The sequence below is a fragment of the Mya arenaria genome, chromosome 2, assembly GCF_026914265.1.
Source record: "Mya arenaria isolate MELC-2E11 chromosome 2, ASM2691426v1".
Lineage (NCBI taxonomy): Eukaryota > Metazoa > Mollusca > Bivalvia > Myida > Myidae > Mya > Mya arenaria.
The window spans coordinates 66,805,528-66,829,147 of record NC_069123.1 but is presented as its reverse complement, the minus strand read 5'-3'; the positions used below and the strand labels follow the sequence as shown (position 1 = coordinate 66,829,147).

At 36.3% G+C, this 23,620-nt stretch overlaps 2 protein-coding genes across 4 annotated transcripts; both read left to right on the top strand.

Moving 5' to 3' along the window:
* The first annotated feature begins 6,266 nt into the window (after positions 1-6,266).
* Positions 6,267-9,635, top strand: LOC128221002 (soluble calcium-activated nucleotidase 1-like). Of its 3 annotated transcripts, none has more exons than XM_052929409.1 (4): positions 6,267-6,353; positions 6,861-7,263; positions 8,197-8,400; positions 8,741-9,635. In XM_052929409.1, the coding sequence occupies exons 2-4, from the start codon at positions 6,864-6,866 to the stop codon at positions 9,109-9,111; spliced, it is 975 nt and encodes a 324-aa protein (XP_052785369.1). In that variant the 5' UTR covers positions 6,267-6,353; positions 6,861-6,863; the 3' UTR covers positions 9,112-9,635. The 3 variants fall into 3 exon arrangements, with proteins under 3 accessions (XP_052785369.1, XP_052785363.1, XP_052785377.1); XM_052929403.1 differs by having other exon boundaries at positions 6,298-6,403; XM_052929417.1 differs by lacking the exon at positions 6,267-6,353 and adding an exon at positions 6,484-6,656.
* Positions 9,636-21,617: 11,982 nt separating this feature from the next.
* On the top strand, positions 21,618-23,468 carry LOC128220567 (uncharacterized). The gene has a single exon (XM_052929014.1). The coding sequence runs from the start codon at positions 21,780-21,782 to the stop codon at positions 22,869-22,871; it is 1,092 nt and encodes a 363-aa protein (XP_052784974.1). The 5' UTR covers positions 21,618-21,779; the 3' UTR covers positions 22,872-23,468.
* The last annotated feature ends 152 nt before the right edge of the window (positions 23,469-23,620 follow it).

Genomic DNA, 23,620 nt, shown 5'->3' with positions numbered 1-23,620 from the left:
TAGGCACAGGGACCATAACCCTTGCTGCAGTATTTTTTGTCGAACCTGCTTGCGGTGAGCAAGACATTGTTGTCATAATGGCGGTTCCTTGTATGTGCGTGCGTGCGTCCAAACTGAATTTTTCCGGGCTGTATCTTGACCAAGCATTATAGGATTTTCAAAAGACCTGCCACGATAAGGCAGTGTGTCGAGACCTAGGTCTGTACGTTAAAGGTCAAGTTTAGAGGTCAAAGGTTGAAATGATCCTTGTCCAGGCTGTATCTTGACCATGCATTATAGATTAAAAAAACTGCCATGAAGGTTCACCATTAAAGTGGTGTGTCAGCTACATGACCCAAGTAGGTACGTCCAGGTTAGAGTTCAAAGTTTGAAATGGTCCTTGTCAAGGCTGTATACTGACAACGCATTACACGAGTTTCAAAAACTTTCCGTGAATGTGTACCATGATGCGGAGGTACGTCGCACACAAGAAACATTTCTGTACCTCAAAGGTCAAGGTTAAAGGTCAGTGTTACACTGATCCTTGTCCGTGCTGTATCTTGACCATGTATTAAAAGATTTTTGAAAAAAAACTTGCAATGAAGGTTCATCACCATGAGGTTGCGTGTCAAGGTCAAAGTTACCGGTGAAACGGTGAAATTATCCTTGCCAGGTTTGTATCTTGACCATTTATTATAAGATTTTCGAAAAACGTGCCACCGTGAAGGTTCACAATGAAGAGGCTGCGTACGTGTCGCGCACAAGACCCAGTGTGTACATCAAAGGTCAATATTAGCGGTCAAAGGTTGAAATGGTCCTTGTCGGGTGCTGTATGTTGACAATGCATTATAAGACTTTCTAAAAAGCGCCATGAAGGTTCAAAATGATGAGGTAGCGTGCGGCGCACAAGACCTGGGTCTGAATGTCAAATTTCAAGAATTAAGGTCAAAGGTTGAAATGATCATGGGTATCTTGACCTTGCATTATAGGATTTTCAAGAAGACTTGCCATGAAAGTTCACCATCATGAGGTGGTGTGTAGCGCAAAAGACCCAGATCTGTTTGTCAAAGTTAGAGATCAAAGGTTGAAATGATCCTTGCCCGGGGTGTATCTTACCATGTATTTCAGGATTTTCAAAATAACTTGCATTGAAGGTTCACCATCAGGAGCAGGCGTATCGTTCACAACACTCATCGTGTACCTTTAAGATCAAGGTCACACTTAAAGGGCATAGTTTGAAATAACCCTTGTCTGGGCTGTATCTTGACCATGCATTATAGGATTTTCAAATAACTTGCCCTGAAGGCACATACAATTATATGTACCTCAAAGATTATGGTTACACTTAAAGGTTATAAATTTCCAAATGAGTACTGTTGATAGGACTGGTTTGGACTGAACCTTATCTTTACCATGCCTGTTATAGGATTTTCAAAAAGAACTAGTAGAGTCGCTGGTCTCACGTATTGTTTAACTCCCATGTTATTCTGTAATGCAATTGCATTAAAGAAACGATATGTCTGCGCCAATGACTCTTTAAACGGGATCGACATGTTGCCATTTGGCGTCCAGTTTTAGCTATTGTCCTTTGTTATTTTGCTTATTTATTGTTTTTCCGAAGCATAACTTGGTAAGGTAATTTATTTGAGGTATTTATTTCGAACTTCCTATACGAGATATACGGATAAATCTCAATTAGGGAAAGGGATCCATAACTCTGGGTGCAGGTATGGCAGTCTGTGGTTGTCCTTATATATATTGTGTTTGGTCAACTCATTAAAAGACTGTGCTATGCTCTTAAAAACTAATCTAGAAACTTTCATCCCTTCTTTCCCAGTGTAGACGGTACTCTTATATAGTAGGGTCACTAACTTGAAGTGATGCCTTCTCACCAACATAGGGCATTTAATGAGCATAAATCACTCCCAGTGGGGTATTAATCATATCCAATGATAGCTCTAGCTTTAAACTGGTTTGTTTATCAAAGAAAATAGTCAACGAATTGCTATGTTATCCTTCCATATATTTAGCGGCGGCATTGTCATTGTTACTGATGTAAAGCGATAACTATGCCATAAAATCATAAACCTTTAGATTTACATGGAACGCTGTCAAATGTATGCGCGTTATTTATCAGTGTGTGTATACCACGTGATAAATTACGTCGTATAATATATGCTACGTCGGAAGGCAAAATTTTGCTTAAAATGAAGACTTAAATCAAAGATAACTTTTCTTGTACAACACCATTTTAAATGAAACAAAGGGCAGTCTATGCCTCTTAAAGAGCCCCACATTTGTATTATTACCGAAATTTGATAAAGTCATTAGTTTCATCAAACACTTCGATAAACCTGTTTCCTAAATCATGTTTTGACAGTGCTCCGTCAGACGGCCGTATTTTGAAAAGGTTTGTCGAAGTGTTTAAAGAAACTAAACTCTCAATCAAACTCTGGTAAAAGACCAAAGGAGAGGCTCCGTAACCGGCGTAGACTGGGCTATGTTAATTCTAAAATGGTGAAGAAAAAGTGAAGTTATCCTTGTTTAAAGTTTTCATCCGAAGCAAAATATTGCCTTCGACGTAGCATTTATGACGCAATTTATCACGTGGTATACACACACTGTTTATTTTATACCCTAGCCTTTTTCTGCGAAAATACTGCTTAAAGATCAGTTGTACTTAATAAACTGGCTGACTCGTAATTGACTTTAACCCGTACAAGAATTTTTATTGCTTATGAAAGTAGTCTGTATTGCCGTCATTGGTAAAGGTGTTGGGAAATATCCTCCCATGTTTGTAACCTCCTTATTTACAACGCTTGCTCTTTAATATTTAATAGACAGATTGAAAATACAAAGCATTGAGAGGATGTAGAACAAGGCACCCAGAGGATGCCAAGAGGATCGCCGTTGCCTTGTAATATTTTGAAAATAAAATAAAACAGATGTGCTGATTAATTTGGTTAAAAAGTAGGTTAAAAACAGCAAAAGCAATGACGTGTTTGTATTATTTTTTATTTATAGCATATTATATATGATTAATTTGGTAAAAATTAGTATATTAAATTTAACATCAACTATTTGACATTTTAACTTTGGCTCAGGAATTTGACTCATTGTTTGGTATGAAATTATATATTAAACTCGTTTTTATGACTTATTACTGTGAAAGACAACAATTTCGGACGAAAACCTTGTCACTAATGGTATCCTTAGTGATAGTATTAGTGACCAGTGTTTTGTCCGAAATCTTTGTTTTGTATGTATTTGTTTGCTTTTTCAGTTATTGGTCATACAATTACTTCAACGTATCATTTCAGACCAAACAATGAGTCGAATTCCCGTGCCAAGTATGTACTGTGTGTGGACAATGCAAATAGTATATACATGTATTATAATCAATTCATCCTTCGTAGGCACATCAATGTCGCAAAAGTCGAAAGATGTCCGTGTCATCAGTCTTATGGGCCAAAATATTACACTGAGTACAGTTCTGCATGCCTTTGTGTGAATCATGTCCAGTATAATAATTACATTGTTTCCATTGAACAACAAATCGCCTATGACTGTCAGTTCATCTCTGAAATTCTGTATATATATCTGTAAAATACAATCTGGACAGCTCTGTCTCTGAACAGGCCAAACTGTTACTATTGTGTGTGTCAAAATATCCTGATCAGTCTCAATTTTACTTTTTTGATCAGTGCCATTTTCCGATCACCCATAACACATTTCCCCATGAAAAAATGTACATGAACAGGGATCATGATCAATGTCTTTGCATACATCAATTCATTGCAAATAGTTTTGATTTAGCATATCAGCTAATGGAATGTCCTTTCCATGTACGTGGACAATTTCATAATTATATTTATGTAGATGCAAACTTATCTTATGCAATCTTGGCGGGACAACATGCCGTCCATATTGCATTTGATTTAACTTGATCATGCCATGCAATACAGAGTAGAGCTCTGTGGTAATTTGGGCATGGATTCTTTCTGCAGGCGTCAGTGCTCTCGAAGCAAAATCACAACCGAGACAATTCCAACTCAAGCATAACATCACTATTTTGAAATGTAGTAGGAGAGAACCAGCTGTCCTCGGTTTTTAGTTATTACCCTTTTAATTTTATTCAAGACATTTTCATGTTCCGGTTTCCACCGGAAAATAACTATTTATTTACAGAAACTGTCTCCATGGGCTAGTTATTTCTGCAGGATTGGATGCAAATCGTGGCAAATAATTCATCATTCCTTAAAAAGTCTTTAGCTCAGACTTTGACTTAGCAAATGGCTTTTACTGGACAGCTCTTACCTCTGAAAGATCAATTTTAGTCGGTTTGACGTCAGTAAATGCTCAAAGAAAATTACTTCTGAATAACTAATCTCACTTTTCTCAGAATTGAGTTTGAGACCTTTTTATTGACATTTTTCCATACGTTTGTCCAAATTTCTGCCATGTGTCTGTTTGTCTATGACAAAACAAACAATGTCTTTAACAATGACCCTGACGCCATATAAACCTTCAGATCCATTTTCTGCGCGAAATCGTCTTAAGCACAATTGACACCATATGGAAGTTAAAGATACCTATATCTGCCAAAGGGAAAATAGAAAACTGTCAGAAATCATTCATGATTCGGTGTCCAATTTGGAAAATTCTGCCGCACCTGTCAAGTCAGGCAAATATCTTCAATTGATCTAGATGGACAGTGTGGTCTCACTATTGTCGCGTTATGGTAGTTTGCAAACACTTAAAGCGGCAATGGTTTTTTCAACACTGGTACCATACTGTTAACCCTGCTGCAAACAGTCCTGTTACTTCGACAATCACTATGTCTTTAACCGTCATTCTGTCTAATTCTGTCTTTAGTATGCCCTTATTAGCAATATATACACGTCTGGGATAGTGTCTTACAAATATTGCACCCGATTTTATATGTATGTCACACTCATTTTTAAGTGTTCCTAGACCATAAAATACATTTTGAAATAATTTGGTCCTTTGTGTTAAAAAAACGTCAGGTTTTATTGCTGATACAAATTTGTGTTATTCATTGCAAGGCAAGTTTTAAGACCTTAAATGTGTTTACAATGTAAATTCGTTTCCTGACATTTTACCATTGTACAATCATTGAAGACTAACTCTGAGTGAGGTGCAATCATAAACTGTCAATTGTATGTGTGGTTCAACAAAAAATCTACAAAATGATTTGCACATGTGCTATTTACTTGTGCACCAGAGTCAATCTTGAATTTTAATTGTGTGTTGTTTTGACCAGCTGAAATTATGACAGAAGTTTGATTTTTGCTTTTGTCATGAGTAACAGCTAGTATTTACACAATAACCAGCACAGTTGTCGCTTAGATCTGAGGAGGAAAACTCATTTACCTCGTGATTTGTTTTGTTCCTTTTCTTTTTGTAGCATATATATACATTATCAAAGTGATTTCTTTTCCGACATTATTTATCATGTTTGGGTCCTCAGTTTGAACAACAAGCCTTCTTCCTTTAGCATACTTCAGTTTGCCTCTTGACTTTGGTTTTGGATTCCTCTTTGCCTCTAGGTGTTGATATGACCTTGGTGGTAAAGCATGTACAATTTGGTTATAGTCCTATTGTTTAATGAGTAATTTTGTGAGTTAATACGACATGCAGACAGAAATGTTAATACGTACAAGTAATGCCCAAAGGTTTCTGTACTGTTAAACCGTTTGCTGATGAACTTTTCCGGTGTATCACAGATCGAACGCCAAATACAAAGTTATCATGGATCGTGTCTAAAAAGCCTTCTGGATACCCACTTTTTGATGAGCAATCTCAAATCTGTTACAAACAAATCAAATGATTCGCCATTTTTTGTATTCTCGATTTGAAAATGTCTCTTGAATATATACGGTTTGATTTTGGTCTACAGATATATCAAATGGAGTTACATTTTTACTAGCATCAAGTGAAATACAATACCACAGATATCAAAATTCAAGAAGTATGAATAACTGCAGTGTGGAACTATACCTAAGTTTATCAAGATTTGTATCCCTTAGCAACATTAAGATTAAGTTTCGTATGCAACAGTGCATTCATCCGTTACCAAACATATTCTATATGCTGCACATTCAGACTCACCTGACGCTAAGTATGGAACGCAACCGCTGATTGGTGCGAACTGACTAGGTTCCCACCTCAAATCATACCAATGAGATCGCATCTTCCAAACAGTTGACGGTTTCACTAGTTTGTCTAGACGCTTGCATATGTCCATGGTGTTCTTTGAGTCTTCGATCCGAGCGCCTGAGTAATTGAGATTAGAATATCCCACACCCCATAACGCGACTGTGTTTCCTTCGAAGTTATTTAAATACTGATAGGTAATGGATATCGAATACCTTTTAAAATGAAATTTGCAGTGGCTTGTTGGGTAATTTTATTTGAATTATGAATCCAGAATAGGGGTGGAATTGTTATGGTCTGTCATCAAGCATCTGCTGAGATGCATATAACGTCCTTAAAATGTCAAAATTCAATTACGGGTGTGGTGCTGGTCTCTTCCTAACGTACATGTTCTCTGCCCATTGACCCAGCAGATTAGCAAAATGGATGACAGCCTACAGAAATGATATTAAATTGGCTTTCAAGACAGTCACGCAGAACTTATTTACCGTCAATGATTGGTACAACTGAAATTTGACACCTCATTAAGTATCGGGTCAGCAATGCGCGGTTACGAATTCAACTGCAATATTTCTGCTGTATACTGCTTTTTATCAATGTTTTTATTATTATTATTATTATTATTATTATTATATATATATAATATATATATTCCATTTCTTTTTCGAAAAAGGTAGATTTGGTTTGAATTGTTTGTTTTACAGTTGATGTCCTCGGAGTCAGATCACATCATGTATGACAACAAATATCCACTTGCAAGCCCTATTAAGACACAAGAAGGAACTCAATACAGAATTGCTATTGTGTCCGATTTAGACAAAGACTCTAAAAGTCCTGATCAATCAAACACATGGGTCAGCTACTTAAAGTATGGGCATTTAAAAATATCCGATGATAACACAAACGTTGCAGTGCAATTTGATGAAACAATAACATTGACATCACAAGTGTCGGCAGGAGGAAGAGGAATGGAGTTATCGGAGCTGATCGTGTTTAATGGAAAACTCTACACACTGGATGACAGAACTGGGATAGTATATGAAATAGTTGACAACAAAGTTATACAGAGATACATCTTAACGGACGGCGATGGAAGTACATCAAAAGGTGCTAGATTTAATAGCATTGCTTAATTACGAATATGGATATAACTATTGTATATAACCCAGCTTGTTTTTGAGTCACCTGAAAACTATCGGATAATATTATCTGGTATCGGTGACCTCATAGTCGGCGTCTAATATTTTTTTTAGATCACCAACTTTTAAGCGATTTGGATAATACTTCAATCCTAGTACACACATTGCTAATTTCCATTAGATGACACCTATTGATGTTGAGGTCTAAGGTCAAGTGTATGGTGACCTTGATTAGAAAAATGGGGATATATCCACTTACTGATTTATGTAGACATTGTATGTACAAAATAATGCTGAAGAATATGTGCCTGTCTGTGTTTCAATTTCTATTTAATTGCTAAGGTTCGACAACTCCTACTTGTTTTAACGGTGTGTAGCACTATAGATAGATGCCTTTTTACACAATTTTAATGCATTTACTTTTAACTTATTTGACTTTAATGATCAAAGCAAAAAAAAAAACATAATAAAAATAGGAGCGATATTTTGGCGCTTTTTACCTTGGGAATGTTAGGCCACGTAGCTATGAATTAAAAAATGCATTCATAAGGGCATTTATTTTCTATCTTTACTCAAATCATATACTTAATGTTGATTTGATCATTTAAGTCAAATAAGTAAAATATAATAATGCATTAAAATTACCAAAAAAAAATATTTGCCTGTATTGTGCCCCTTTAAAATTCATGACATACACTCAGAGTCAGCCGTTAGGCTACATGTATAAGAAATTCAACGCTTAACTAGTGTGATAGTTGTCAAATTTATACAAAAGGGAAGATTTATAGGATTGTAATTTTAAACAGCTGAAAATACACATAATAGCAATACTTGCAATCTTATAAACATATCTATAACTTGAAAGAAATGTTAAAATGAAAGAGATTTCACATCATTTCAGGATTCAAGTGTGAATGGGCAACTGTTAAGGACAACAGGCTATATGTTGGAGGTCTTGGCAAGGAGTGGACAACGGATGATGGAGAGGTGGTCAACACAAATCATCAGTGGGTGAAATCCATTGGCGTTAATGGGGACATCCAGCATCATGACTGGAAGGACAACTACAATGCTCTGCGGGAAAAAGTGGGGATGAATCTCCCTGGTATGACATACAAAAAATTGTAATTACATGGGAAAAGATGTTTATCAGTCGTTGATTTAACCCAATACAGATTTTTTATGAGGGTCTTCTCAACCACCATATATTGAATTTCTTTTTGGACCGAATTATTGAATTAAGATATTTTGTAGCTTCTCTAGTTAGCTAGAATGCCTGACCCTTCAGACATCGGATATCATGTCATAGAAATTTTAGAGTTAACCACATTTTCACGGATGGACTGTGTTGAAAATTATTATTATATATATTGTTATTAGTGTGCTTAAACCAGTCTACTTTGTATGCATGTTTCCTATATAGGTTATTGTTTTACCTTCTACAGGCTATATGATCCACGAGTCGGCCGTGTGGAGCTCTGTCCATCAGAGGTGGTTCTTTATGCCTCGCAAGGCCAGCAAACTCCGATATGATGAAAACGCTGATGAGAAGAGGGCAACCAATCTCTTGTTCACTGCAACTGAAGACTTTAAGAATATAGAAGTCTCAACCGTGGGTGAAATAAACCCAACTCATGGATTCTCATCTTTTAAATTTGTGCCTGGAACCAACCACAATGTGATAGTGGCCTTGAAATCAGAAGAAGATGGTGCAAATAAGGCAACTTACATCATGGTTTTTGACGTTGAGGGAAACATTTTATATGAGGAAATGAAAATAGGAGATGCAAAATTTGAAGGCATTGAATTTGTTTAAAATATTTCAATCTTGCTTGAACATCATTTATATATGTTAGTTAAAGTACTTAACTGCACAATGTTCACTTTAACCTGGGAGTAAGATTACATGGTCCCAGCTTTAACCTTGTATACATAACATACATTTAAGATTTTCAAATTCAATAGCATGACATAAATGTTTGTACGAAGAAAAAGGTCGCACATCTGGCCGTTCACATTTAAGTTGCTCGAAATTGTGTGTCTGATTAGTTTGTGTTGAAAGATTTACGCTTTAAATATAGTTTCATTTGTATCGCTTTTGCCATCCACCTTCCGTAGATGTTTTTTTATAAATAGTTGTGTTTATTATCTATTCATGCATGTTTGCATATGCTTGTATTGTATTTGCACAATATAAACACTATCACTTTTCACTATACACCAATATAATTCTGATTTCCAAATTTTCCCTATACTTATGTTATTAATATATCGATATGACAGTTTTGTGTGTATGAAATGTATTGTATGTATGTAACAGTGTTTACAAAAATAAATGACAAAAAAGAAGAACGAAGGTATTTGTCATTATGCACTTTTTAGATTACACAATATCTTAAAAGGCCATATTCTTTTTAGTTGTGAAACAGAATATTATAATAATTATACTGAATCAATGAAATCAAGAGCTATGTATGCAGATGACAGCGCCCATCAATCAGTTATGGAGCACTGTCAACATGTATTTTTGTCTGATAATTCATCATAACCATGGAAATGGTATTGCTAGCCATACACATTTGCTTCAGTTATGGACTTAACCTTTAACTGCGTTTAATTAATATTCAACATATTTTCATCACGACACCATTGGCTGTCATTCATGGAAGACAAATTCTGTGATGATTTTCTAGAAAAACAACAACACAATCTTACATGCGGTATAAAGTAACCCAACACTTATTTCAATGACAACTCATTTCAGCCTTCTTAAGCAAACAAAAGCAATAAGTAAAAAACTCGACATGTTGACATTACAAAAATAAGCCTCAATAGTACATGTATTCATTTTACTTCAGTTTCGTATGTGTTTAAGTAACTTCAGTCTCGTATGTGTTCATGTTACTTCACTTTCGTACGTTTTCATGTTACTTCAGCAGTTTCATATGTGTTCATATTAAACCAGTTTCGTACGTGTTCATTTTACTTCATTATCGTTTGTGTTCATGTGACTTCAGTCTCGTATGTATTCATGTAACTTCAGTTTCGTTTATTTTCATGTTACTTCAGTTTCGTATGTATTCATGTGTTTTCAGTTTCGTACGTGTTCATGTTACTCCAGTTTCTAATGTGTTCATGTGACTTCAGTTTCGTACGTGTTAATGTAACTTGAGTTTCGTACGTTTTCATGTTACTTCAGTTTCGTATGTATTCATGTAACTTCAGTTTCGTTTATTTTCATGTTACTTCAGTCTCGTATGTGCTCAAGTTACTTCAGTTACGTATGTGTTCATGTGACTTCAGTTACGTATGTGTTCATGTTACTTCAGTTACGTATGTGTTCATGTTACTTCAGTCTCGTATGTGTTCATGTGACTTCAGTTTCGTATGTATTCATGTTACTTCAGTTTCGTATGTGATCATGTTACTTCAGTTTCGTATGTGTTCATGTTACTTCAGTTTCGTATGTGTTCATGTGACTTCAGTTTCGTATGTGTTCATGTGACTTCAGTTTCGTATGTATTCATGTATCTTCAGTTTCGTTTATTTTCATGTTACTTCAGTCTCGTATGTGCTCAAGTTACTTCAGTTACATATGTGTTCATGTGACTTCAGTTTCGTATGTGTTCATGTTACTTCAGTTTCGTACGTGTTCATGTTACTTCAGTTTCTAATGTGTTCATGTGACTTCAGTTACGTATGTGTTCATGTTACTTCAGTTTCGTATGTGTTCATGTGACTTCAGTTTCGTATGTGTTCATGTGACTTCAGTTTCGTATGTATTCATGTAACTTCAGTTTCGTATGTGTTCATGTTACTTCAGTTTCGTATGTGTTCATGTGACTTCAGTTTCGTATGTGTTCATGTTACTTCAGTTTTGTATGTGTTCATGTTACTTCAGTTTCGTATGTGTTCATGTGACTTCAGTTTCGTATGTGTTCATGTGACTTCAGTCTCGTACGTGTTCATGTGACTTCAGTCTCGTATGTGTTCATGTGACTTCCGTCTCGTACGTGTTCATGTGACTTCAGTTTCGTATGTGTTCATGTGACTTCAGTCTCGTACGTGTTTTTCGTACGTGTTCATGTGACTTCAGTCTCGTATGTGTTCATGTGACTTCAGTTTAGTACGTGTTCATGTGACTTCAGTTCGAGTTTCGTACGTGTTCATGTGACTTCAGTCTCGTATGTGTTCATGTTACTCCAGTTTCGTATGTGTTCATGTTACGTCAGTTTCGTACGTGTTCATGTTACTTTAGCAGTTTCGTACGTGCTCGTGCTTCTTCAGCAGTTTCGTATGTGTTTATGTTTGCTTGAAGGGGGCATGTTGGCAAACCAAACATACTTCAACTATTTTACATATTATCATTTATTTGGAGGTCTTCATTAAAATTAAACGATCGCATAGCTGCTCTAGACTGCTCACTTCAGTGATAAAAGCTTGATTTTCAAAAACTTTTGTTCAGATTGTTTAATTTTATTTTTTTACATTTTTACAATAACACATAATTGCATGTATTCAGTCACACAGTTAGGTATTGTTAATGTTGTCTGAGATCTAACTCGAGAAGCTTTTGCCCCATCTTCACCACACTTGGGTAATATGTGTATGGACATTGTATTTCGACCATGTTCGTGAGCCAGCCACTTTGCGACAGGTTTTTCAGACTAATTGTCCTTGAATTCTTAATTCCTTAATTTACACAAATTGTTTTTTTTTCCGGGCTTTAAATCAATCACCGTTTGTTCGATCATCACCAAACTTATATCAATACTAAAATTTTAACAATAACACGTATGTGCATTCAGTCACAAAGTTTGGTATGATTATATGCATGTATATATGTAAAATGGAGTTATCAAATAACATCTCAATAAGAGCAATTGTATAACAGGTGCCTGAACATAAGGTTATCCCGGCATATGTGCATGTATATATATCTTGCGGGTTCGATAACAAGCCATGTCGTCCTAGTCACTTCAGAGTTATGGTCCTTAATGCATCAATTATAGTTTCAAGCTACGCTCAACACATATATATACATGTGAATAGAGGTAAACATGCATACATATTACAATAGTACATATTATACAGAAAGTAAAGATCGGTTGATTGCCGGTGGGTTAGTTTAAGTATAACCGAGATGAATTAACTTTTGACAATCATTTTCACACATAATCGTTTTGAAACATAAGACATTTATATTATTACTTTGCAAAGCTGGTAAAAGTTTCCTTCTTTCATTACAAAGTGCACGGCCTCTAAACGCCAGCTCCACCACTTTACGGTGGTGCAAAGAAAAAAGAGCTGTCGACACTTCCGTGGTGGAGCTGTGTCCTATGTTTACATGAACAAACGTGAGTATGATTTATATTTTATTGGATAATTTCATTTAACGTACATTTCGGTGCTTACACAACCCGTAAGAACATTCTCACGCATGTAAACATAACTGTTATGTGTAGTACCTATGCCAGAACACAACAAAACTCAACAACACTTCTTAAAAGGAAAAGGAAAAATGCACATATTTATAAAAGTATAACTTTTTATATTACTTCAAGCGCAAAACATAATCGATTACGGAGTCGATAGCGCCACCACTACTCGACAGCGCCACCACCTGGGCAACAGCGCCACCACTTTTTATAAATAGGTGCATTTTTCCTTTTTAAGAAGTGCTTATTAGTTTTGTTGTGTTCTGGCATAGGTACTATACATAACAGTTATGTTTGCATGCGTGATTATGTTGTTATGGGGTATGTTAGCACCGAAATGTACTTGCTATGCAATCAGATCTCAAAATTTGCACAAGTCCGATTCGGGAGAAAAACTCCTGGCACCACAGTTTGCACAATACTGAAACGAAATTGTAACCAGCCTGCAGTAGACGTGTTCTTACACGGCACCACATTCTCCGATTTTCGAAATATGTCCGTTAAATGAAATTATCCAATAAAATATAAATCATACTCACGTTTGTTCGTGTAAACATAGGGCACAGCTCCACCACCGAAGTGTCGACAGCTCTTTTTCTTTGCACCACCGTAAAGTGGTGGAGCTGGCGTTTAGAAGCCGTGAAGTGGGTACATTTCAAAAGATATTGGAATTCATCGCCAATATCATCATGGTTGCAGATAAATATACGTGCTACGAATACCTGTGACAGCTTGGCACTCTTGTTAGAGTTGATTTAACCGGTTCAAGAGTTTTATTGCTTACGAGTTTAGAGTGTATTGCCCTCACCTCACTGGTGAAGAATTATTTGTTTCCTCTATCTTTTGTCACATCGTTATTTACAACGCTTGCTGTTGAATATTTAGATGGGTAGGAAATGGCCGCATTGAACAAAGCATCCAACATCTGAACTTAAACGAGCACTTAAGTGACTTATTTATTCTTTAATCGCTGCATGCAGTACATGTCAACTCCATGAACTCCACTAATGGGGAACTGTTTCAACGACATGAGGACATGCGTGATCGGCTTTCTAAACAGCTACTGTAACAATAATAATTAATATTCTGAAAGAAGTTGTATCAATAAAGTCATATATGCTATAAGCGTATTTCAATTTCGTTTTACTACGTCAAGTAAGTCATGAGTTTTGCCTAACTGTCACGTATTGAGAATATATGATGAAAATAAAGACAAAATTGATTAACTCGGTTAAAATTAAAACATTAATATCAAATTATCAGCATGTTACCTTGAGAAGTCCATGCCAAAAATTGTACAATGTGGATAATGACAGTATAGTATGATATCTGGAAATCAATTTATACTCAGTAGGCACATCAAAGGACCGCAAAAGTCGCGAGGTTTCCGTACATTCATGGCGCATTATAGCTGGTATTTCACCTTTATTAATAAAGGTTATCATACGATAGTTTCTGCAAAGCTTTTTGTCAAACATTTTGAAGAAAAACGCCACTAGATCTTATCGAACGGATTTAGGTTAGACCTCTTTCAACATAATTAATAAAATAAACAATATCAAGTTAGCGCTGTGCTTTTAGATTAATTCCAAACTTGTGCTAAAAATATCGGTTTGGGGCTCAAAAAGATACATAATTAATTAGATATATCGGTTTAAAAGGATATGTTAAACTATTGACAATAATGTATTGGCACAATTTATTGAAGTTTATGACAAAGAGGACTGATTGATACTGCCATATATCTCCGCTGTGATCATGCCGGTGTACGGTATTTATGAAGATCAAGTTAAATTGAAATTATTGAATAGATAAATAACACGAACGTTGTATGGATATTACAAGGCTGTTTCTGCAGTAATGCAAATGAATTGCACTATTCAGACTCATTTTAAGCCGAAAAAAGAACAATGGCTATGCAACTCGACATAATCTTTAAATCTGGACCACTCGGGACCAGTAGGTAAATACTGAAGGATTAATTCGTGTTGTTCCACAGATACAACAATGAACCTAGCACGGACGGACACATACATTAACGTGTACTTGCCACGTGAGAACGGTGACGACCCGAGACGTTATGCACAGTCGACGTCACCGCTCTTCAATGAAGACACCGTGTATAAGTTTAGTGATGAGATCATCAAAGACAGGAAGTTGTTTCTGGGCAAAAAACAAATGTCATTGTATGAAATATACTACAAAGACGATAAAGACTCGAGCAAACAACGCGTTACTATCGAGAACGGAGAAAATGACGTTGACGTGGAGAGACACAACACTCCGAATGAAGAGGAGCTGGACGGGCTGTTCGCCCGCCGTTCACCAGACAGCACAGTGGAGAGAGTTCAGTTACCGCGTGTTAATAAAATAAGTCTTTCATTGGACCGGAAACTGCGCAGAGTTCAGAGAACGCATTTAAGTAGATTTAACGAACCCGTGCCATCGTGGACGACAACCACTCGACTCCGGTCAGATGTAAGTCCTAGTTCCAGCACCGATATATCTCCCAACAGAAGCACCAGAACCCACACACAAGGTGCTGCAAGAACACACAGCATGTACAGACTCTTTAAGAAGGCGCAGTCGGCGCCGCTGTCGGACGGTCGACATGTGCGTGTCCTCGGGCTTCCGCCGATCAGTAGAACGAACACTGCTATGAATGACCACACTGACACCACGGATATCCTTAAGGCTAAACTCGGTATTGGAGCGACGTTGCCGCTCAGACCAAGCTCGAAACCCAACAGAATATGGCGACAGTCGTCAAATATGCTCCAGCCAGGGTACAACTTACCTGCAGACAGTTTGAATACTTCTCTACAATCGATGGGCCGAATGAGCACCCGGGGTTCCTCCCGACTGAGGCCCGGCCCCATACATGGAAGTGTCTGGACTTGACCAGAAGCAAATGTGTAAACATTGATTGCAGAGTTTGAACATTCTTCAAGATACAGCAGTATCTTCATAGTTATTGTTTCAAAATGCGTACATGTCAGTACAGTATGCTTTATTAAGTTGTAAGTGCATGTATATATGTGTTTGTTCACCGCTAACGATGCAATAGTTGAATCTTTCTATGGTCGACTCTTTCTTCTCTGCTCGAATTATTGCTGCAAAGTGCTTTATTATACTGTGACTGTATTTCACATCCAAGAATAGTTGAGAAGAGACTATCTGAAACTACAGCATTAAACTTTTAATGCCCTATAGTGGTGGACATACGCATATTGCGTTCCATATTTATAAAACTAGTTTTGAAAGCATTGAATTCCTATAATGTAAGCATAGCTGGACTAATATTAACGTTTCATTTCCGTTTGATCGAATATGTAATGTTTTCATTCGGCGGCAATGCTTTGATAAGATATTTATCAAACTGTTCTATTAGAAGTATACTAAATGTTTAGTAATACACTTTGTTGAACCATTGTTATGTATCGATACCCTATTATATGAGACTGGAATAGAAGGTTTTAAATGTAGACTTTTACCCATTTAATGCCCATCAATTATGATAATCTATACATACTGAAAGGCTGTAATGTATACATTGAATGCTTCTATATAAATTTCTGAATACCCAACCTTCGACTGTCATTAATTTTAATTGCAATTCAAATTTTTTTTTTCAATCAATAATTGAGTATCTCATTTCATAAGTACGGATGGTGGTTTTGTTCAAATCAAAGGCAAGTAATTGAACCCAGTCCAATACTGCGAAGGTTTTGCATGGATTATAGTTATTCACTAGGGCCACTTGCCGCCCTACCAGTACCAGAATCAATATACATTTCCATTCCACTTAAAGAAAAAATATATGTGTGACATCAATACAGTGATATATTGGATGGCCCCGAGTTCTTTCTAAGTAAGGAGTACAGTCAATGTAAATACATTGTTTTCGTTGGTGATAAACCATCAGTTCGATGTTATAGCAACTGTACTTCGTGAGGTATTACATCTCTCATTAGGGCTGTACCCCCTCCCCCTCCGCATCACCCATTCACCCTACGCGTTATTCAGTGTTTTCTTAATGGAAGAGGTTCTACACGGTACGCAAACAAAAAAAAGTAATCGCTACGCGGACAACATAGTTTGATAGTACATCTAATTGTTAAAATTCGGGTAGACAATGAATGAACATTTGGTGTACGTATTTGACAGGTATACACTCATACATTGAGGCCCTGCTTTGAGTCTTGTTCCATTTTTAAGCATTTTATACCGTCAGATAAAGAACACTAATCCGATTACGACGAAAACGTTAATATATACGAACTGGCTTAATTGACCTTCAAAAAATATTAAATAGACTATTAAAATGTTATGTTTCTAAATTCATTGTTTAGCACATAAAACTGGAATTTACTATCCATACGCAACCAGTGAGGTTTATAATCATTTAAGTATGGAAAAGGCGGAAATAAAGTGTATTGATTAAATAAAAATATATGTTAATTACAACGATTCACAAATATTAACGCGTCAATAGTGAAGAGTGAGTAAACGTTGTAAATAGTTCCTGCTCTGTACACACAGGTATGAGGTCAGATAAGGCCAAGCAAAAAATAGTAGTGATCACTGATCAATGTTTAGTTTCACAGGGGAGGTATATATCTTGCTTTGATCATTTATTTCATGTTTACACGTTTAATATAATGAAATAAAAACCAACTAACGGGTTACAGAGCACGCGATGAACAGTTATGGAGGCGTATCAAGAATCTTATAAATATGATACATGCGACCCCCCCCCCCCCCAAAAAAAAAGGGTCCTGTTATTTGTCATTTTTGTCTGCTTACATAGTTCAATTGCCAACATTCATCTAAGTTGCATCTAAATTGAAACTTACAAATGTCTGTACGGTATCCGTCCAGAATATGTTCAAAACCTTTAGCTTTTAAGACATGTAATTTTATTCTAAGATATGAATATTGTATAGATATGTCATTAGTTAGAACAACTAAATACGGGAAGAACGCTTTCCGCTTTGAGGCCAGTGAGGTATGGAAATGAAGTAAGGTGCTCTCACCTACTACCTGGGATGTAGAAGGCTGATACGTATCACTCTATATCTTGTATCCTTTGTCTTCACGGAAAATAGTTTTGCTTTCAGTCCACTGGACAAGATGTGGCATTCAAATATCAGAAAAGATTTCAGCGGCCATTTTGAATATGAACAAAAATATCAAATTAAATAACAATGGCTAAAATATATTAGTTATTATTATTATTTCGAATGTATAAAATCGGTCGAACACATACAGCACTTGTGGAGGATTTTCTGCCAGTTTTTGTTAAAGTGTTGCGATTTGGCACTTTCAATTTACATTCTTAAACAGTGGTAGGTGCAGATATGGATGGTTACCTGTAGGTAGAGTTTGACCAATCAACAACCATGCCTTTGTACACTACTGTTTCTGATAATATTAGCACACGCTAGTATTATATTAATTACATGATTAATTAAGTACCTCCTCCTAGCACTACTTTCCATTCTTTCTAGCAAACTGAATTAATTATAACATTTTACCAACTACACATTACCGTACAATGCTGTAATTCCCATGTACCTAATGCTACTTACAATTTTTCTGATTTAAATGTATACGATTATTCTTAATTAATACTCTTCAATGATTAAACCATTTTACAGTGAAATGTCAACAAGAGGAACCGTGCGCGTATGGATTGCCCGCACAGCCGGGAACACTCTGATATTATCCCTGTATACAGTGCTCTAATCCATCTTACTATTTTTGTAATTTGAAGCATGAATGTATTAAGAAACGGCCCTTGAAAATACTTGTTCCACTATTTCCCTATTTAAAACAATTTGCTTTTATTTCCAGGTCACCAGCTCTTTGTTATGTTTTGATTGTTCATGTCGGAAAATAGTTCATTAAGCTAATATTTTTAGTTAACATATACCCGTCTTTAAATAGATTCTTGTATCTCGTATCTTGTTTTTAAAATCATTTGCAAATACTTTGTCCAAAGAACATTCTATGTGCAAACTAATTTAAGTGTCGCGAACAACTTCATATACAAACAGTTTCTGTACGAGGTCCTTTACTTATTTTTCAGTTTTTTTCATTCTTATAAGACGACATGGAATCTGAGTAACAAAATATTCCACAACTTAATTCAGCCCTGTATTTGTGTTTGTAGACCACAGCGTATATGGGTTTTCTCCGTCTTATATCATTTTAAAGGCCTGTGTAATCTGAACATACAAACAACCGACTTAAGACTTTCTCTTCTTTTTTTCCATTTTTTTATAAACTATATGAGAAAACACTTGGTTTGAATTTACGAATTGCCGTTTATTTAAGTATGGATATGTCATTTACGTGTTGTTTTTTCCCATTTTGATAAGTAAAAAGTTCAATAAGAACGTATTTTGAGACACACTAGAAGCCAGGACATGAATCTGAAAGTTCTGGTCAGAGTGCTTCGATATTTCACCATCGGGTAACTATCAGAAAAGTCACCGAGAAGCTATGAGGAACATAAGGCGACTATTGGTATGTTTTGATCATATCCATATTAAGGCCAGAGTTTTTATATCTTTAGATTTACGGGAGCGCCGTACCTAAATATTGCAAAACCCAAATAAAAATAAAATTCATTTTCGTAGTTTTATTTTTATTTTTTCCGACGAACGTTGCTCCAGTGTTAAGAAAAAAAATAAAATTAGTGTTCTATAACCCATATCTCAGAACCAACTGCATTCGGAACTCCTCGGCCATTTTTTTCAAAAACAACCTCGGATGTATGCCGGTACATCTGTTGAAGTAGTCCGTATTTTTTTGAATAAAAGCATTAATTAAATGTAGTGTTTAAGAGTTGTATTCATTGCTCTCAGTTTAAATTGATTGCCAGTGAAGTCTATTATTGCAAACATAATTACGATTCCCAAGAGTTAAGTCATAAATTTTAACTACTAAATAAGATTACTACGCGATCTATTTGCAGCGGACTTAAACGTACCACTTTTTAAGTATGTAAACCGTCCATATACATCCGAGGTTGTTTTTGAAAAAATGGCCGAGGAGTTCCGAATGAACCAACTGGTGTACTAATTGTCATTCATTATCGGTCTTTTTACTGCACAAACCACGTAAACCAGTCGGAAATACGCGGGGAAACAGAACAGGTACCCGTTACCATAACAACGTCCTGTCAAAAGTGAAAGTACTTTTTGTCATACCCCTTATTTCTCACAATTTCTGCAGCTATATAAATGTTTTACTACAAAAACGTTCCGATGTTTATGTTTCATTATTTAAATCAAACCGTGGTGAACTTAGAGCGTGTTTATTGTGATTTTTTTTGTAGATTCAGTATGTTGTTCGCGTTTCGTGGAATAATTGCGAAACTTCAAGTCAAAATAGAGAAATTCGTGGGTTGTATTGTCTATTAAAAGTCGTTGGCGCACGTCGTATATTAACAAGGATGAATTGGATTACATCGCAAAAATGTATAGCTTCTGACAAACACAAACTGCAAAATGATATCTTGTTCATCATAGTCAAAATGGATATTTTTTCTGAATTTGACTCTGGGGAGCATTGAACACACTGCTTCACGATCACATATTTGAAGAGAAAAACACAAGGTATCGTGATATTCGTAGTTGTTAATTAGTTTAATAATGATTTAGAATTTAAATCGTTATAGAATACTGAAAATGATGTAATAATAACATAGTGTGTGTTTCCGATAAAACAGAAATCAATCTGAACATAAGATATCTGGCAGTCAGTGCAAGAAGTCAAACTTATCCGTTGCTTATTGCCAACGGGCATAGCTTGAATTAGAAGGATATTTTTCAGGACTGATTCTAAAATCAGTTCTTAGACCTGGTTTTTTGAAACATATAACACTTGTAAAATTTATCTTAATGCTCCCGAATTTTCTTTGGTGAAGTACATAAATGTAGATTTTGACTGTCTGTATATCCGTAAGCCCTGTCAAACTTTGAAGTGAAGAGGAATTTCCATCAGGGCTTCTACTTTTTTTGGTTATATTTTCTATATAAAAACCACATCACGGTAAATTGTCACGGTGCTATTTCGTTAAAGACAGAAAAACACATTTGACCTCCTTATTATACTGTGTCTGAAACTGTGTTCAATGTTTGATAACTTCACAATGGAAAGGATATGCTTATATTGTGGGCAAAAGGTTAGAATTGGCCATTTAAACTTCTTTATTACACAGACATGTTTAATAAAATCCATGGGTTGATAATATATGGACCTTATATGCATAGATGCATTCAAACAAATATATACAATTAATTTCAATGAGCGCTTGAACTCACAGTGTTGAGGTCAATATTTTCAGTCATTAAAAGGATCTTTTTATTATGCTTTTGAAACTTTATGGTGATCTATCACCCTTTTTTCAGCCTATGAAATAGCTGACACAAGTAAGGTGTGTTTTGTCTTCATGATATAAGAAGATTTAAAAAATAAAAAAAATCGGAGAAAAATCCGTTTTATTTTTATTTATTTCTCCTTTGGGACATTTTATGCATTTTATTTTTATTTTTATTTCCTCCTCCTTACCCAACTTTTTGAAAAATCTCCCGTAAATCTAAAGATAAAAAAACTCTGGCCTAACATTTCAACACCGACACTGCACGGTGAGATTGAATACAAATTATTGGCACACATCTCACAGCATTCATTATTTTACAGTCCTCTTCATGCTGGATAATAGCGATCCTTTTGTTTAAGTCATAGCTGTATATTATCAAACATGATCGATTTGGGTAAGTCACAATTAAATGTTTGAATGAATGTTAACTAACCATCTTTTGCAAAGATACATTTGTAAGGAATAATGATGTTTACACATTTGTCCTTTACAAGTATTGTTTAAAGGTAATATAGCGGAATATATGGAACGGTGGGCACTCGATGGATTAGCCGCAAGTGTTAGGTTGGAAGATATGGTAGCCGGGCGGTTTCGGACGTCTATTACTTAATTTTCTAACATACGAGGGGACTTGTGTAAAACTATCAAATAAAAATGGCTTTGGAAACGGATATTAAACCGATCGAGCGTTTCGAAATAACACCGGAAACGCTCGAGTTCACCACCGGCGCGGACACGAGAAACATTGGCATTAAACACTTCCTGTGTTTAAGACGGACCCTGCCAAAGACACGGCTTTCCCAGGCAATACTGTACGAAAATGTAAGCTACAGGCGCCAGCTGGACATGAAAATGACCTCCATGCGACAAGACCGGCTCCGAAACGCGCAGGTGCTCGACTCCAACATGCGTGCCTTCCGACAGGCACAGAAACGGAAGCAGCAGAAGTGGAAACGCCTCGATGAGGTCAGACTGTCGAACATGAATTTTCCGTGTGTACATATGAGTAATGAGAGCGAACGGCCAAAGAGTTGTAAAATCATGTACCGGATGTCTGAGTTCAAACCGGAAGGAGAAAAAGCCGAAACGCCTTCTCCGATTTTGCCAAAAATGAACCTAACCGTATTAAGAGAGCAGACAGAAATAATTACTCATAGAGAAAAAACCTTCATGACTAAGTTTCCAGAAATTATTGAATACGACCAAAAACTGATTGACCGATACAATAACTATTGTGGGAAAAAGTTTCTGGAGGACGGTGGGTCCGGACGGGACGCCAGATTCCACAGGTTTATAAAGAGCCTCTCTCCCGCGGTTGTCTCCCTTGACGACTATCCGCACGAAAATGTTAAATCACTCAGCCGCCTGTTTAAGTATGCCACCAAGGACGACAGGGACAGACAGACGCCGCGTTCCGCCCGTCTGGTGCCGAAATCCCACCAGCAGAACATGAAACACGACGTCGCCCGAAGGTTCGATGCCATCAAATCCCGCGAGAGCACTTTCTACTCCGACGATTCAGATCCCGTCACCGAACGTTTGATGAAAACGGAAGCTGCAATTAAGCATGCGGAACGCTTCCAGCGCACAGGTGAATACCTATTGGAAACATACAGAAGCGATGACGTCATTCAACTGAGCAAACACAGACGTCAGGACCACGACGACATTCCGGAAGAAGAAAATAACGGCGTGCCAAGTGCTCCTCCGGCTGTAGAAACAGACGACGGTGATACTAGCACATAGGACGACATAACTGTACTGACAGGATGGTGCTAAAGGGTCGAAAATGCAAGACTATATTGTATGATACTATTATATTCTGTACATTTATTTGTAATTCAAGTCTTTATTCTGCTGTTGGTTTTCTGCATATGTGTTTTAGCGTTGTTTGCTTTTGAGTTTATCATTGCGGTCGCCATCCCAGGTGTCCATCATAATTAATTTAATTTAATTATATTTTATTGCATGAGAACACATTTGACAATGAGAATATCAATGCAAATTTTAACACAATATTTAAACCAACATCATTAAATCAAGCATGAAAAGGGATTGGTCCATCATATTTTGGAGCTATCTTTTGGTAAATAGCGTGTCCATTGAGTTACTTAATTCAACATGTTTTTCATTGATTTGCTTGACTGTTGTTAACTATCATAACGATTGTGTAGGGACAGAAAAAAACCTTATAGTTTCTATAATTACATGTACCGCTTGAAAAAGAAACTCACGGAAATTAATCCGTCGAAAATAAATCTTTTTACAATCGGAAAGAATGTGTTAGTAGTAATTTTATGTCATCGTTGATTTGCGGTAACTGAATAAAAATATACGTGCGTACTATTTTTTATTATTTTCCCGGCCGACCTGATGTGTTTTCAAATAGTGCGTCTAATCTTGTATAACAAATCTAGTTTGTATCTTATATTCGTATACTCAAACACTGTCGTATACGCATGAAGCGTTGTGGATGTGCGCAAAATGAACGTCGA